Genomic DNA, 12,084 nt, shown 5'->3' with positions numbered 1-12,084 from the left:
AGGTGTCATTGTCATCAGGGTAGTTATATTATGGCCTTAATTCAAAAGTATTTACTTTTATTTGCGAGTCTAAGATCAATAAATGAATCGTATAATAATTTTTCTGTTACAATATTTATATTTTAACAATACAAACTATAGGGAATGCATTTGTGAACGCAGCACCTAATGTTTTATCTTCATTGTATTGTTGATCTACGTAAACAAAAACACGAGTTTTTATTCTGAAACATCTCCGTCTACCGGAAGTCCACTCGCGGCCATCTTTGATGTGATGCGGGCTCGCCGGATGTTTTTCGCCGACAGAATGCGAGGCGAGCATTGGACCGCCCTGGTACGCCAGCTTGCTGTGAGGCTCCATGGATGCGCTTGTCCCGGTAAGTGAGTCTCCTGTCCCTGGAGCGCAGGCTTCTGGGGGCTGGTGGTGATATCTGCGTGGAGGTCGTGACGCTCCGAGGCGTCCACGCACACGCCCCTGTTAGCAGAGCTGCTGCTGCGGCTCAGCTGCCCTTAAAATGCCGGCGTCTTTGTCTGGACCGTGAAGGAGGGTCGAGGATATTCTCACGTCCTTAGTTGTCGTTGAAATTACAAAATGTGGAAATGTTGTTGAATTCTGATCAGGAATGGAGAACGTCACAAGGATGACCTCACTAACTTATGGTCTGGATGGGCTTCTTGGATGACATTTCATTCCTGCTCTTTATAGGAAACTGATATCATTTATTGATTTATTTTTTTTAACCTGTCGCTGCTTGAATCAACCCTTCTTGTACTAAACTCCATTTTAGGGTTTTCAATAACTGATTAATTGCCAATAATAAATAAAATATCATGAAATTTAATTATTTTAATAAGATTTGTAGTTGTTGCTGCTCCATCTGTATATGTGGACCTGCTTTCACAGTAATAACGAGCTGTATTACTTATTTGCTAAGATGAATTATTTCAGTAGAAAGTGTGTTAAAATATAGATACAGTTTGACAATTTATTAGTTTAAATGAGTCACTCTGTACAAAATGTACTAAATCCTCCTAAACTCCTTTTCTCTCTGTTGTCATATTTAAACTCTTTAACTTATTTTTTTGTCCATTTACCTTTTTGGAAAAGTACAATGAAGCTCAACAATATGGTATTATTACCAAAGCTGTATTCAAGGTAATCTTGTTCTTCAACCTTTGACCAATATACTGGAGGAGAATCCCTTTTTTATCAAATGCATTCTGGGAGTAAACCAGCAACGATCTGACAGAATCAATCGTTTCCTTTTAGTTTTCGTTAACCTCTCTAAGCTTTGCATCAGTGTTGTCTTGCTCTAGAACAAAGGAAATGTGCCTTTAACCCTGGACTCGCTCACAAAGTGCCAAAAATAATAATGTTTATTATGCTCCTTGTTTACATACAAATGAGAAGACATTTGAATTATACTATAACATGCATCATACAGAAAAAACAAACTAATTATTAAAATAAACTGAAGGAAATCTGTTAACAACCTGTCCTCTGCACCAGAACATTGGAGATAGTTTTTACTAATTTATCACAAACGCACACCAAGACACTGCAAAAAAACAAAAAGTTGAAAGCGTCCAGAGCAGGAATCAAACTGGTGAAACCTCACATCCTCAAACGTCCTATATGGTGGTGTGTGCTACCATTTAAGCTAGCCAAACATGGGACTACAGGCAGACGTTTACCATTACGCATAGTAACTATCAGGGTCGCTTTTTCCAGGGCCCCTAAATCATATTCAGAGACGACGCTTTCTCCGTTACTTTTGCGGCGTGTATGATTGGCTGAGTAACAAATCGGCTCTTCAAAAAGCGACCAAATGTCAGACTTAATAATTCGGGTGAACGATGTATTAATAAATGATCAAATAACTTCATGTAACAAGACAAGATGAGGTGGAAACAAATACAATAATTCGGTGATGAAAGGACAGTAACATGCTTTTGTTCGAGTCAATATAATGCCGCAAAGCACTTGGTGTGAGTTCAAAACGAAACATCTATATTTTATATGTTGCAGAAGCAGGAAAGAAGCATTTTGCTATCATTATTCATCTGTTCACAATATTTGAACAGTCCGGACTGTAGATACTTCAGGACAAAGTGATGTCGCAGCAGCGGAGGCGACAGACACCTGTATGTCCGTGGCAGCTGGCAGATCGTGTGCTCTGTCGCTGGTGTGTTTGTTGTGCAGCTGTTGTTCCTCTGCTCTTGTTTCATGACAGTTGTTCAGCTGCTTCTTCATCGCCGCAACTCATGGTCTGTGTGTCGACATCAATTATTAGACGATTGTAGCTTTGGTGTACACAGGAGCTAAATATAGTGTATTATGTTTATTATGCTAAGCTTATCAAAGATAACCAGCATTCATGAAAGAATGTATGATGTTGATATCGATGAGTTCAGTGAAGTTAGGATTAACTTGATCATTAAAAGTCACTGTGTGTGAATATGTCTTCAGACATAGGCGGCTTCATCTTCTCTTATCTTTCAATACAAGTAGCTCTACTTCCTTATGGACATGTTGAAGCCCAGGATTTGTGCTTCCGAGTCATCTGCCCTAAGTGTGCCACAACAATAAGGAGCAGGCCGACCCCTCCATTCTCTTCGGGACGTAAAACTTTTTGATGTCCGCTGACCCCCCACACTCCCTTTCAGCCCGGCCTCCTGCACTCTCTTAAAGGTCTCGGGCCGGCTCTTTTATTTCCCGGGCGCCCTCCACCCCTGCAGACCCCCGCACAAAGAAGGGAGCGGGAGAGTGTGGCAGAGGAGCCAGGTGTTCTCCATAGCCGCCCTGGGCCGTCATGACACCGGCACTCACACTACAGCTGCCCTCCCCAGCCCCTCTTTGTGTGCCTCCATTGTTCAGCTGCCCACCCCTCGTTGATTCATCGGCCACACAGGGAAGCCCCTTTAGACTCGCTCGTTCTTAGTGTGTGTGTGTGTGCGTGCACATTGAGTACGCGTGCCTAAGGGGAAGTCGGTTGTTTCAGGCTTCGCCCGCACTGACCCCTCCTCCCGCTGCTCCGTGATTGGTGGAGGAGCTGCCACTCTAGACAAGGGAATGGCTGACATTGTTGCTCCATCTGTCCTGCACCTCATTGTCCAACAGCTCCTGTAGGATCCAGACTATGGTCCGGACTGAACCTGCAGCCAAACACACTTCAATTTTAGTTTCCCAGTTTCTGCAGGATTTACTTTTGGCTCTTTGACAATCTGACAATGTGGAAACATTTCAGTCAAGTTTGCTGATGATGCTCAGAGTAAGTTTTTTTTAATCGTTATTGTTTTTGATCTTTGAAGGCCTGCAGGTCAATCCTGTGAGTGTATGTATTGATCATTGTATATGAATGTAGAGTAGCTCTCAAGGATATAGGATGAGGAATGTTAGTTCTGTCATGAGTTTGTCAGGTGTTTGTTACTGTCACAGGAGTAGTTACTGTGCTCCTGACAAAGTAAACTGATGATAATCATTTGAATCTCACTTTCACTTTGGCTTCCTCCACATTTCTGTTACTTTATTTCATTCAAGCCGGCTGTGTTTTGATAACTGCTCTCTGGTCAGAGGTTGATGGTGTCGGCTTACAAGCATCCCAACAAGATTGTCACCGTTTGTGTGTGTGTGTGTTTGTGTGTGTGTGTGTGTGTGTGTGTGTGTGTGTGCATGTGTGTGTGTGAGACACCAGTGTGCATCTCTCAACGGACATCTGTTGGCTCGCTGCTAATGATGAACCCACCTCGCCATTCCGGCCTCACCCCTCCTTGCCCCTTGCTACAATAAGTTCATCTCAGTTCCAGACAACCCCCCCCCCGAACCCCAATCCTCGGGGGCCCCCCTTTTTTTACTGCACTGGGGACAGTGTTACATATTCATGGCAGTCTCCGTCAAAGCAGTGGTGCTTCTGCGGTGTGGGGGCTTCTTCAGGCCCACTGACGTTTGAAAGATGCAGCAGCTCCTCTGTGGGCTGCACAGCATCATGGATCCTAAAACCTCCGCTTTATATCATCTTCTTTGTTTGCTCAATCCAACGTGTCTGTTTTGATGCCAGTCCAGGTTCTTATGTAGTCTAAACTGATGATTCACGTCAGATTCAAGACATTTTTTTCATGTGAAATCATTTGACTTCATGGCTCACCTGTTAAGGTAACCTTCACTGGAGCAGAGCGGTCACCATGGCAACAGTGACTCGACAGCGAAGTCTGTCCTCGCCTTCAGTTTGCTGTGTCACACTGGACAACAGACAACAATGTGTATATTTGACCTACAAAGAAGCTCAAACATAGAGATTATAATCTGAATGTCAGTCATTGTACTACAGGGAACAAGATTAGGTTGAACCACGTTGACCCGTCAGTCGTTCCTCTGAGCAAGGCAGGATTTTGACCTTTGAGTCAAGAGGGCTCTTGCTCATTAAAAGCCTCTAGTGCAAATATTGATAAAACTAGATACACAGACACAGAAGAGGGCCACCATTTTAGTCATAACAGCCCAAAATTCACACCAACATACAGTTATAAAACTGGCCCAACTTAAATTGATAGTGTAAACGGAAATATCAGTCACTGCTGAAATTGAAATGAAGATTTATTTCATTTCTTAACTCAAATATGTAGATTATACATTTTCCGGGCCAAATTAAATGGCAGGCTCTTTGTTACCCCTGGGCTTAATGTTTGAAACACAGGGGCAGAAGAAGTGTATGATATTATATCTATAAAAAAAAAAAATAATAAAGGAAATATTACATGGTTCTTAGTCACAGATCTACACTAATGTCATCTCAGAGCTGCCGTAGTTTACATTCATTATCTTCAGATTTAACTGAGTAAACTGGGTCACCAGAAGTCTGTTCCAGATCATATCAGGACAAACTACTTGTTGGTCATTCAAAGAGTTTAAATTGAAAAGTTCTTCTGTTATTCAGACATTGCTGAATTCAGTGCAATATGTTTGGTGGTGCCAGATGTAAGTGATGCTCACTGGTGCACCCCACGAATGAGATGGCAGTGAGGCACACTTGGACCCGCGTCACCCCCTCCCCCCACCTCTGCAACAGACTCCTTTGTTGCTGTGGGCCCAGAGCTCTTGTCCTGGTATTTTGGTGTGGAAAATGCCTTCTAAATCAATAGCTTAGCAACAGCCAGGTTGCTTAGCAACCTCCTTTCATAAAATGCACCCCACCCAGCGATGCCAGTGAACACCCCCTCCTCGTTCATTCAGCTTTGTCACTTTGCATCATCTGGACAACAACATTATGTTGTTGTCCAGATGATGCAACGTTGACATATTGATGCACAAGTGATGTGGTCATCTTATGTTCGCCGCTGAGATGGAACGATGACAGCTAGACGTGGACCGGGTGGAGGGGGAGGTGTGTGTTTAGGGTGGGCGTTCATTGGCATACAATACAGCTGGATTAGCTCGACTTTGACCCAGAATAACCTTGAAGTATATGTAACATGCACAAAGGCATTCCCTCTTATTTTGACACACATATAACTAAATATTAAATCCAATTTGAATAAAACTCCATGGATTTGATATGTTTTCTATTATCTTGAACAACTAGTTTAAAATGTCATACTCTTAAACAAGTTATCTAGGAGATAGTGGTAGACTCACATTTACTCACATTCTTTTTTTAAACACTTGTTTAAATCAAAAACAACAGTTATTTAGCCCCCCCCTCCAACAGGAAGCATATGGTGTGTAATTAGCAGGTAGAAAGTTGGGGGATGCGTCTGCCCTTTCTCTAACCGTTGGGTTTCTCATTGTTAATGGTTGACCCCCAGCCCACCCTTTAGATTAATGCAAATTAAGGTAAGGGACCCCAGAAAAACAGAGACGCACCCAAGCTCTGGTGAGTGACGCCTACACAACTCTTTGACCAAAAATGTCTCATTTTGCAGTGAGAATCTGGACGATGATGTTTGAAAAGCAAGAAACCAGAAGTTATAAACATTGTTTTAATTCAATAGGAATAACATTTGGTTTCTGGTTAAGGCGTGAAAGATGTAAAGCGGCAAAAAAGTCACTTATTCGAATAAATATCAAAATAAATAAAAAAGTACTCAAGGAAAAACTATTTATCTTTTCTGGCACCAACTGAATTGCTTCGGTAATACCGAGTATTGAAACATTCATGGTCTTTCTGTGCGATGGTTCGGTACCACGCATGATCAAAACTTGATAATGTGTGGATTTTTCGGAAGAAAAACGGATAAGTGACAAACGCAGAAAACATCAGTTGCATTTGTAACTTGTTGTTAGCAAGTGTTCTTTTGCAATTGAAACCTTGCTACTTGATTTTCCTTTAACTTGAATTGATATTAAGAAAAAGTATAATTTATTAACTGTTATCGAAAAGAAGGTATCGGTTTCAGGTCCGGTATCGAACATCTTTGATTGATACCCAACCGTACACAAACGATACAGGGGATACTTTTGAACAACTCGTGTGTTTACCTGAACTGTTGCTTTCTTAGATACGTTTCATATACATTTTACTGTGTTGCTCCGTTTTACGCCTCAATCTGGGACAGTTTTCTAAACGCAACTACACAACAAAATAGGCTCATGTTTTATTTACATGTTAAACATGAGGACATGCCTTTGCTGGTTATGCTATTAGTGGGTGAATGTTCTTCAGCTTCAGAACCGAGTGAAGAATCATCTCACGATGTCCATGTCTTCTGCAGGTGTTCATGAATGAGGACGTCTGAGCGAGAAGCAGTCTGCCCGTGGTGCTGGATGTCTGGGACAGATCCATGGGCCAGAAGGACCATGTGGAGGCAGGAGCAGGACACATCATCGACCTGGCGCTCGACCTGGAGTACCTCCATGTAGCAGGGGCCGACCGCCAGTCTGGCTGCGCTGTCGGGGCTCCTGCTATGGAGGAGCAGGGCGAGGGCCCCGGGGACACCAGCGCCACCAACACTCCACCTTCCTCCACAGAGCAGCTACACGGTGAAGCAGAGTCCAACAGAGTCGCTCCTGACCCAGCGCTTGGGTCAGACGGAGGAGAAACCGGGTCCACTCACAGCAAGAGCTCCCATCAGCCTCTGTGTCGGACACAGTGCGTGGACCTGGGCACCGAAGGTCCTCCGGAGCCCCCACTAGAAAGACTTGCACCCGAGCCCGACCTCACCCCCCCTCCATGTGCGGCACCAGCTCCTGAGTTCACCCATGAGGCCACTTCTACTGGAAAGGATTACCGGGCCAAGCTAGAGTTCGCACTGAAGCTGGGTTACTCGGAGGAGACGGTGCGATCGGTTCTGACCAAACTGGGTCCCGACACTCTCATCAATGACATCCTGGGAGAGCTGGTCAAGCTGGGCACGTCTGAGGCCGAGCAGCCGGTGGGATCTGGGACCTCCATCTCTTCTTCCTCCTCTTCGTGTGGCTGCTCCGACTCTCTGGACGGGCAGAGGTCGGACTCGCCCTGCCTGGCCGAGGCTCTGTTGGACCAGGACAACCTGCGACCAGTCGTGGTGGACGGAAGTAACGTGGCCATGAGGTCGGTGTGAAGGATTGCTCCCAATGTTTCTCTTCTTTTTGCATTAAACAGTATCTTTTATTGTAGCCATGGCAACAAGGAGGTGTTTTCCTGCCAAGGCATTCAGCTTGCTGTTGACTGGTTCCTGGAGCGGGGCCATCATGACGTGACGGTGTTCGTGCCGGCGTGGAGGAAAGAGCAGTCGCGTCCGGACGCTCCAATCACAGGCAAGTTCGCTGTAACATCTGCGAGAACTGGCTCCGACTGACCGGTCGACGCGCTCGTCCACAGACCAAGAGATCCTCCGACGCCTGGAGAAGGAGAAGATCCTGGTGTTCACGCCGTCGCGGCGGGTTCAGGGGCGGCGCGTGGTCTGCTACGACGACCGCTTCATCGTCAAGCTGGCGTACGAGTCCGACGGCATCATCGTGTCCAACGACAACTACCGAGACCTGGCCAACGAGAAACCAGAGTGGAAGAAGTTCATCGACGAGCGCCTGCTGATGTACTCCTTCGTCAACGACAAGTGAGCGGAACCGTCAACACGTATTCTACTGTTAAACACACGTCGATCACTTTTCCGTCAGTATTCAAACATTTAGAATCTGAACGAGTCTACAGCCGCAACATCAAATGAACCCAGATGACTTGTGTAGTTGCAGAAGTTAAAGAATATCACAGCAAAATAGCGACGCCTGAAACAAGTTTCCTTGTTCAGGAAGTGAGAAAGCTCAGGTTACCCGACATAACTCTCTCTCATCTGTTTCATGACGGTTTCTATTTCTTCCCTCGTGACCTCGTCTGTGTCTCAGGTTCATGCCGCCGGACGACCCCCTCGGACGCCATGGTCCCAGTTTAGACAACTTCCTGAGGAAGAGGCCGATCATGCCGGAGCAGAAGAAGCAGCCTTGCCCTTATGGTGAGACCACTACCCACCTGCCGGGTCCTTGTCCTGCTGTTCTTTCATGAAGCTTCCTTTGGTGTCCGCAGGGAAGAAGTGCACTTATGGCCACAAGTGTAAGTACTACCACCCCGAGCGAGGGGCGCAGCCGCAGCGTGCCGTCGCTGACGAGTTGCGCGCCAGTGCCATGACCACCGGCGCCACCAAGCTCCAGGGCGACGCGGGGCTGGTGAAGAGTCACAGTGTCCCGGTGGGCGAAGTGAAGAAAGGGGCCACGAAGAGACAGTCGGACCCGAGCATCCGAGCGCTGTCTTACAGTGACGCGGAGGAGAAGCTGCTGGCTAAGAGCCGCCTGGAGAGCTTGAAGAACAGCAGCCGTGGTTCCGGTGGCTCGCCAGCACCTGGAGGACCACCCGCCTGTCTGGGTCTGCCTCCGGAGCAGCAGTCCAGGGCGCCCACGCCTAACGGCCCCCCTCCGGTCCAGAGCCATGACCTCTACCCTCACTGCGAGTCCCCGGACCTGAGCTACTACTCCGTCACCCGGGCGTACTCGGGTCTGAGTCTGTCCTCCAGACGGAGCCCCGACTGCCGCTTCGGGGTGGAGGCGGAGCTGCGGCTCAGCTCCCTGGGCTCCACGGGCTCGGAGTGCGGCAGCGAGAGCAGCGTGAGCTGCGGGAGCAGCTGCGACTCCTATGGCGAGCGGCCGTGTGCGGCGTGTCCTCAGGAGATGCTGATGGATGAAGGGGGCCACTACCTGCATGGTCGCCCGTACCCCCATCACAGGGGTGGCAGCCACGACGTGTGCGCCCTCTACCCTGCGGATTACAACCCGCAGCCCCCTGGAGTGAACCACTACAGCCTGATGCGAGGACATGCTCCTGACCTGCCCCCGGGGACTCCACCAAAGCGCCCGCTCTACCCCCTACCCCCTCACCTGCAGCATCAGCCGTTGACCTCCAGGTCCAGCTGCCCGGGCGACTACCACTCCGTGGCCCAGACCGGCTCGCACCTGCCCGGCTCACCCCTCAGCCGCTGTCCCGCCCGAGCAGAAAGTGTGTCCGACTCGCACATCTACGAACACCTGAGCCACAGCCAGCTCAAGGGTTTGTCCGGCTGGGACTCGTACTACAGACCGCCGCCCTTGCCGCCGCCCCGGCACGAGCCGTCGGCCTATCAGAGCCTCCCGGACACACACCTGTCGTCCTGGCACACACAGTCCTGGGTGCAAGACAGATACGGCCACCACCACTCCTCCCACCCCGGCCTTCACCCGTCCTCACTCCACTACATGAGTCACCTGCCTCCTGCGCCCCCCCGCCCCTCTCACCCGCCACGTTTGACCTCTCACAGCCCCGCCCCCTACGGGCACCAGGACTCTCTTCCGTACAGTGACATGAGGGAGAAGGTGTTTGTCAACCTGTGCAACATTTTCCCCTCCGAGCTGGTCAGTCGAGTCATGTCCCGCTGCCCCCACGTCACAGACCCGCAGCAACTGGCCGCCGCCATCCTGGCCGAGAAAGCTCAGTCTGGTTACTGAGGCGCCCTCCCGTGGACACTTGGGGTAATGCTGAACTACGACGGGCCAAAAGTCGAACGATGATGAAAAGGAGGGAAAAGTACTGGTTTCTTATTGACATTCTGACACGTCGTCGTGGTCGTGTGGCGATTCGACTCTGAGGTGTTCGTCTTTTTTGAGATGGCCAGTATTTGAGTCGCAGTTGTAGCCGTAGAGATGGGGAGACCCTGTCGTGTGTACCTTAGTTTTAGTAAGGGACATCTCTTTGTCTTGATAAACCTACTTTTATAGTCGCGCCTTTTCGGCTCAAGTCTCACAAACACACATGTCTTCATATTCATTGTTTTTGTAAATATATTTAAAAGTGTCGCGATGTCTGTTGGATCTCGGGCAGAATCTACCCAGACAGAGAAAGTCGATACAAATTGTATCAAAACCTAAACGTGTTTTAGTAGCTCGTATTTATGAATCGTCACGTTCTCGTCGTATTGACGCTCCTGCTCATCAACCAGGAGTTCTCTGCTCCGGAACAGTTTGTCGGGACAGATTTTGGGGTCTTTTCAGTTTGGGGGTCTGAAGCTGATTTTTCCATCGTGATGGTTCAAATGTTTTGGTTCACTTTTCAAACTTTTTTTTTTTGTCCAACTGAAAAAAGTGACTGATCTTAGAAATCTTGATCAGGTCCATCGTGTCTTTTTTAGAAACTCATTCAGTTCTTCATCACTTTGCTTGTCCTTTGAAGAATTGACCCCCCAATGACCATGTCCATGTCCATGACAGGAGTCATCAGTTTCAGTCTAGACCCAAACTGATTTGTGGTCGACATCAATATGATTAAAATTTTCGAGATCTCGTCGTCAACCAGCTTCACCGACCCACCTGTTTGTGTCCACTCTGGTCGTGTTCTAGTGATCAACGGTTTTGGGGGAGAAGTTTGAAGAAGCGCCTGTGCTTCGCCCGCCTGACACCGTGTGTCAGCGCGGCGCCCAGCACGGGCCCAAAGTAATGCCTCTTCGTGGCATTGTGCTCTTGACACATCAGATACTCTGAACTATGTTCAGCTGGCGTGTGTCTAAAATCCTGTTTATCGTGTACAGACGATTTTGTTACCCGGCGTTTGCGGCTGCTTCACCTTCCTACTCGAATATATCCAAGTTGAGCTCAGCTTTGTTTGTCAAAGGTTGTGTAAATACTGTAACTGTTAATTTAAGTCTGTGAAACTACTGTGTTTATATTAAAGTTCTGATTCAACATGAGTGAAAATTCCCTTTTTGAGTTCTGCTGTTATTGCTTTGTTTAATGGTTTGTATGTGTCTTTATGTTTGTCTCGTAACATATAAAAAAAACATTAAAGTTGAAATTAAATTAAGGTTCATGAAAAATTATCCTACATAGCACGGTTTCTTGTTCACCGACAGAGGGCAGTATTGGGTGACCAAGATACAAAAAAAGCAAGCTCTGACCATCAGAGGTCCGGACGGAGCCTCAGAGGAAAGTGCCAACAGGTTTCTCTTCTGTGTGAACAGGACCAGTCCGTCCACGCTTGATGGTCCCACACATCCCAGGAATGGTTCAATCATTTGTATTAAATCAACAATAGGAAAGGTGCTCTCCCAACTGGCGAGGCAGTGTGAATGCAAGTTCCCGCATTTGTCCCTATTGACGTATTTAAACATTCTGTTGTCCGTTTTCCTTATTTTGTTTTTAAAACGGCGTCTGTTAGAAAAAACACTTGTTTTACCGCGAAAAAATTATTAACGAATGGCCTGGTTTTTATTTCAAGAAATATTTTGAACCGGAAGTGAACCACGAGAACTAGCTGTGTCATAGAGAGCCACGTGCGAGAAGCTGAAACCACTTAGAAATAATTCTCCCCATTTAACAGGTATTGTTAAACATTTAATCAAAGTCCTGGCCATCTATGTTTACATGTAAATATACGTTTAAGCCACATGAATAAGAAAATGCAATAAACGTCAAAGTTAAAATTTGATTATTGTTAGGTTAACCTTTATTTATGTTTTTAAAACAAAATTACCGATATGTTTAAAGCGCACAAAAACACTGCTGCTGAATCGCATATCATTTTTAATATCAGTTTCTAGCATGAATTGAAGGCAACAACCGTCTCTGACCAAACAACCTGCTTTTGGTGATGAAGC

At 46.9% G+C, this 12,084-nt stretch overlaps 1 protein-coding gene across 1 annotated transcript; it reads left to right on the top strand.

Moving 5' to 3' along the window:
- Window positions 1-275: 275 nt before the first annotated feature.
- Window positions 276-11,178, top strand: LOC148080151 (putative ribonuclease ZC3H12C). Its single transcript, XM_087791741.1, has 6 exons — window positions 276-377; window positions 6,709-7,526; window positions 7,593-7,732; window positions 7,797-8,031; window positions 8,318-8,424; window positions 8,496-11,178. Exons 2-6 carry the CDS (start codon window positions 6,778-6,780, stop codon window positions 9,941-9,943), a joined length of 2,679 nt encoding a protein of 892 aa, XP_087647867.1. The 5' UTR covers window positions 276-377; window positions 6,709-6,777; the 3' UTR covers window positions 9,944-11,178.
- Window positions 11,179-12,084: the final 906 nt, after the last annotated feature.

The sequence above is a fragment of the Callionymus lyra genome, chromosome 5 (assembly GCF_982586985.1).
Source record: "Callionymus lyra chromosome 5, fCalLyr1.hap1.1, whole genome shotgun sequence".
Classification (NCBI taxonomy): Eukaryota; Metazoa; Chordata; class Actinopteri; order Syngnathiformes; family Callionymidae; genus Callionymus; species Callionymus lyra.
Note: the sequence above shows the minus strand (reverse complement) of the source record. Positions and strands in the feature narration are given on the sequence as shown.

Bases quoted from the DNA above. Each gene is read 5' to 3' on its own strand.
- LOC148080151 (XM_087791741.1), top strand. From the start codon at position 6,778: ATGGGCCAGAAGGACCATGTGGAGGCAGGAGCAGGACACATCATCGAC. The intron at 7,733-7,796 runs GCAAGTTCGCTG...GCTCGTCCACAG, and splicing joins TCCGGACGCTCCAATCACAG to ACCAAGAGATCCTCCGACGC. The intron at 8,425-8,495 runs GTGAGACCACTA...TGGTGTCCGCAG, and splicing joins GAAGCAGCCTTGCCCTTATG to GGAAGAAGTGCACTTATGGC.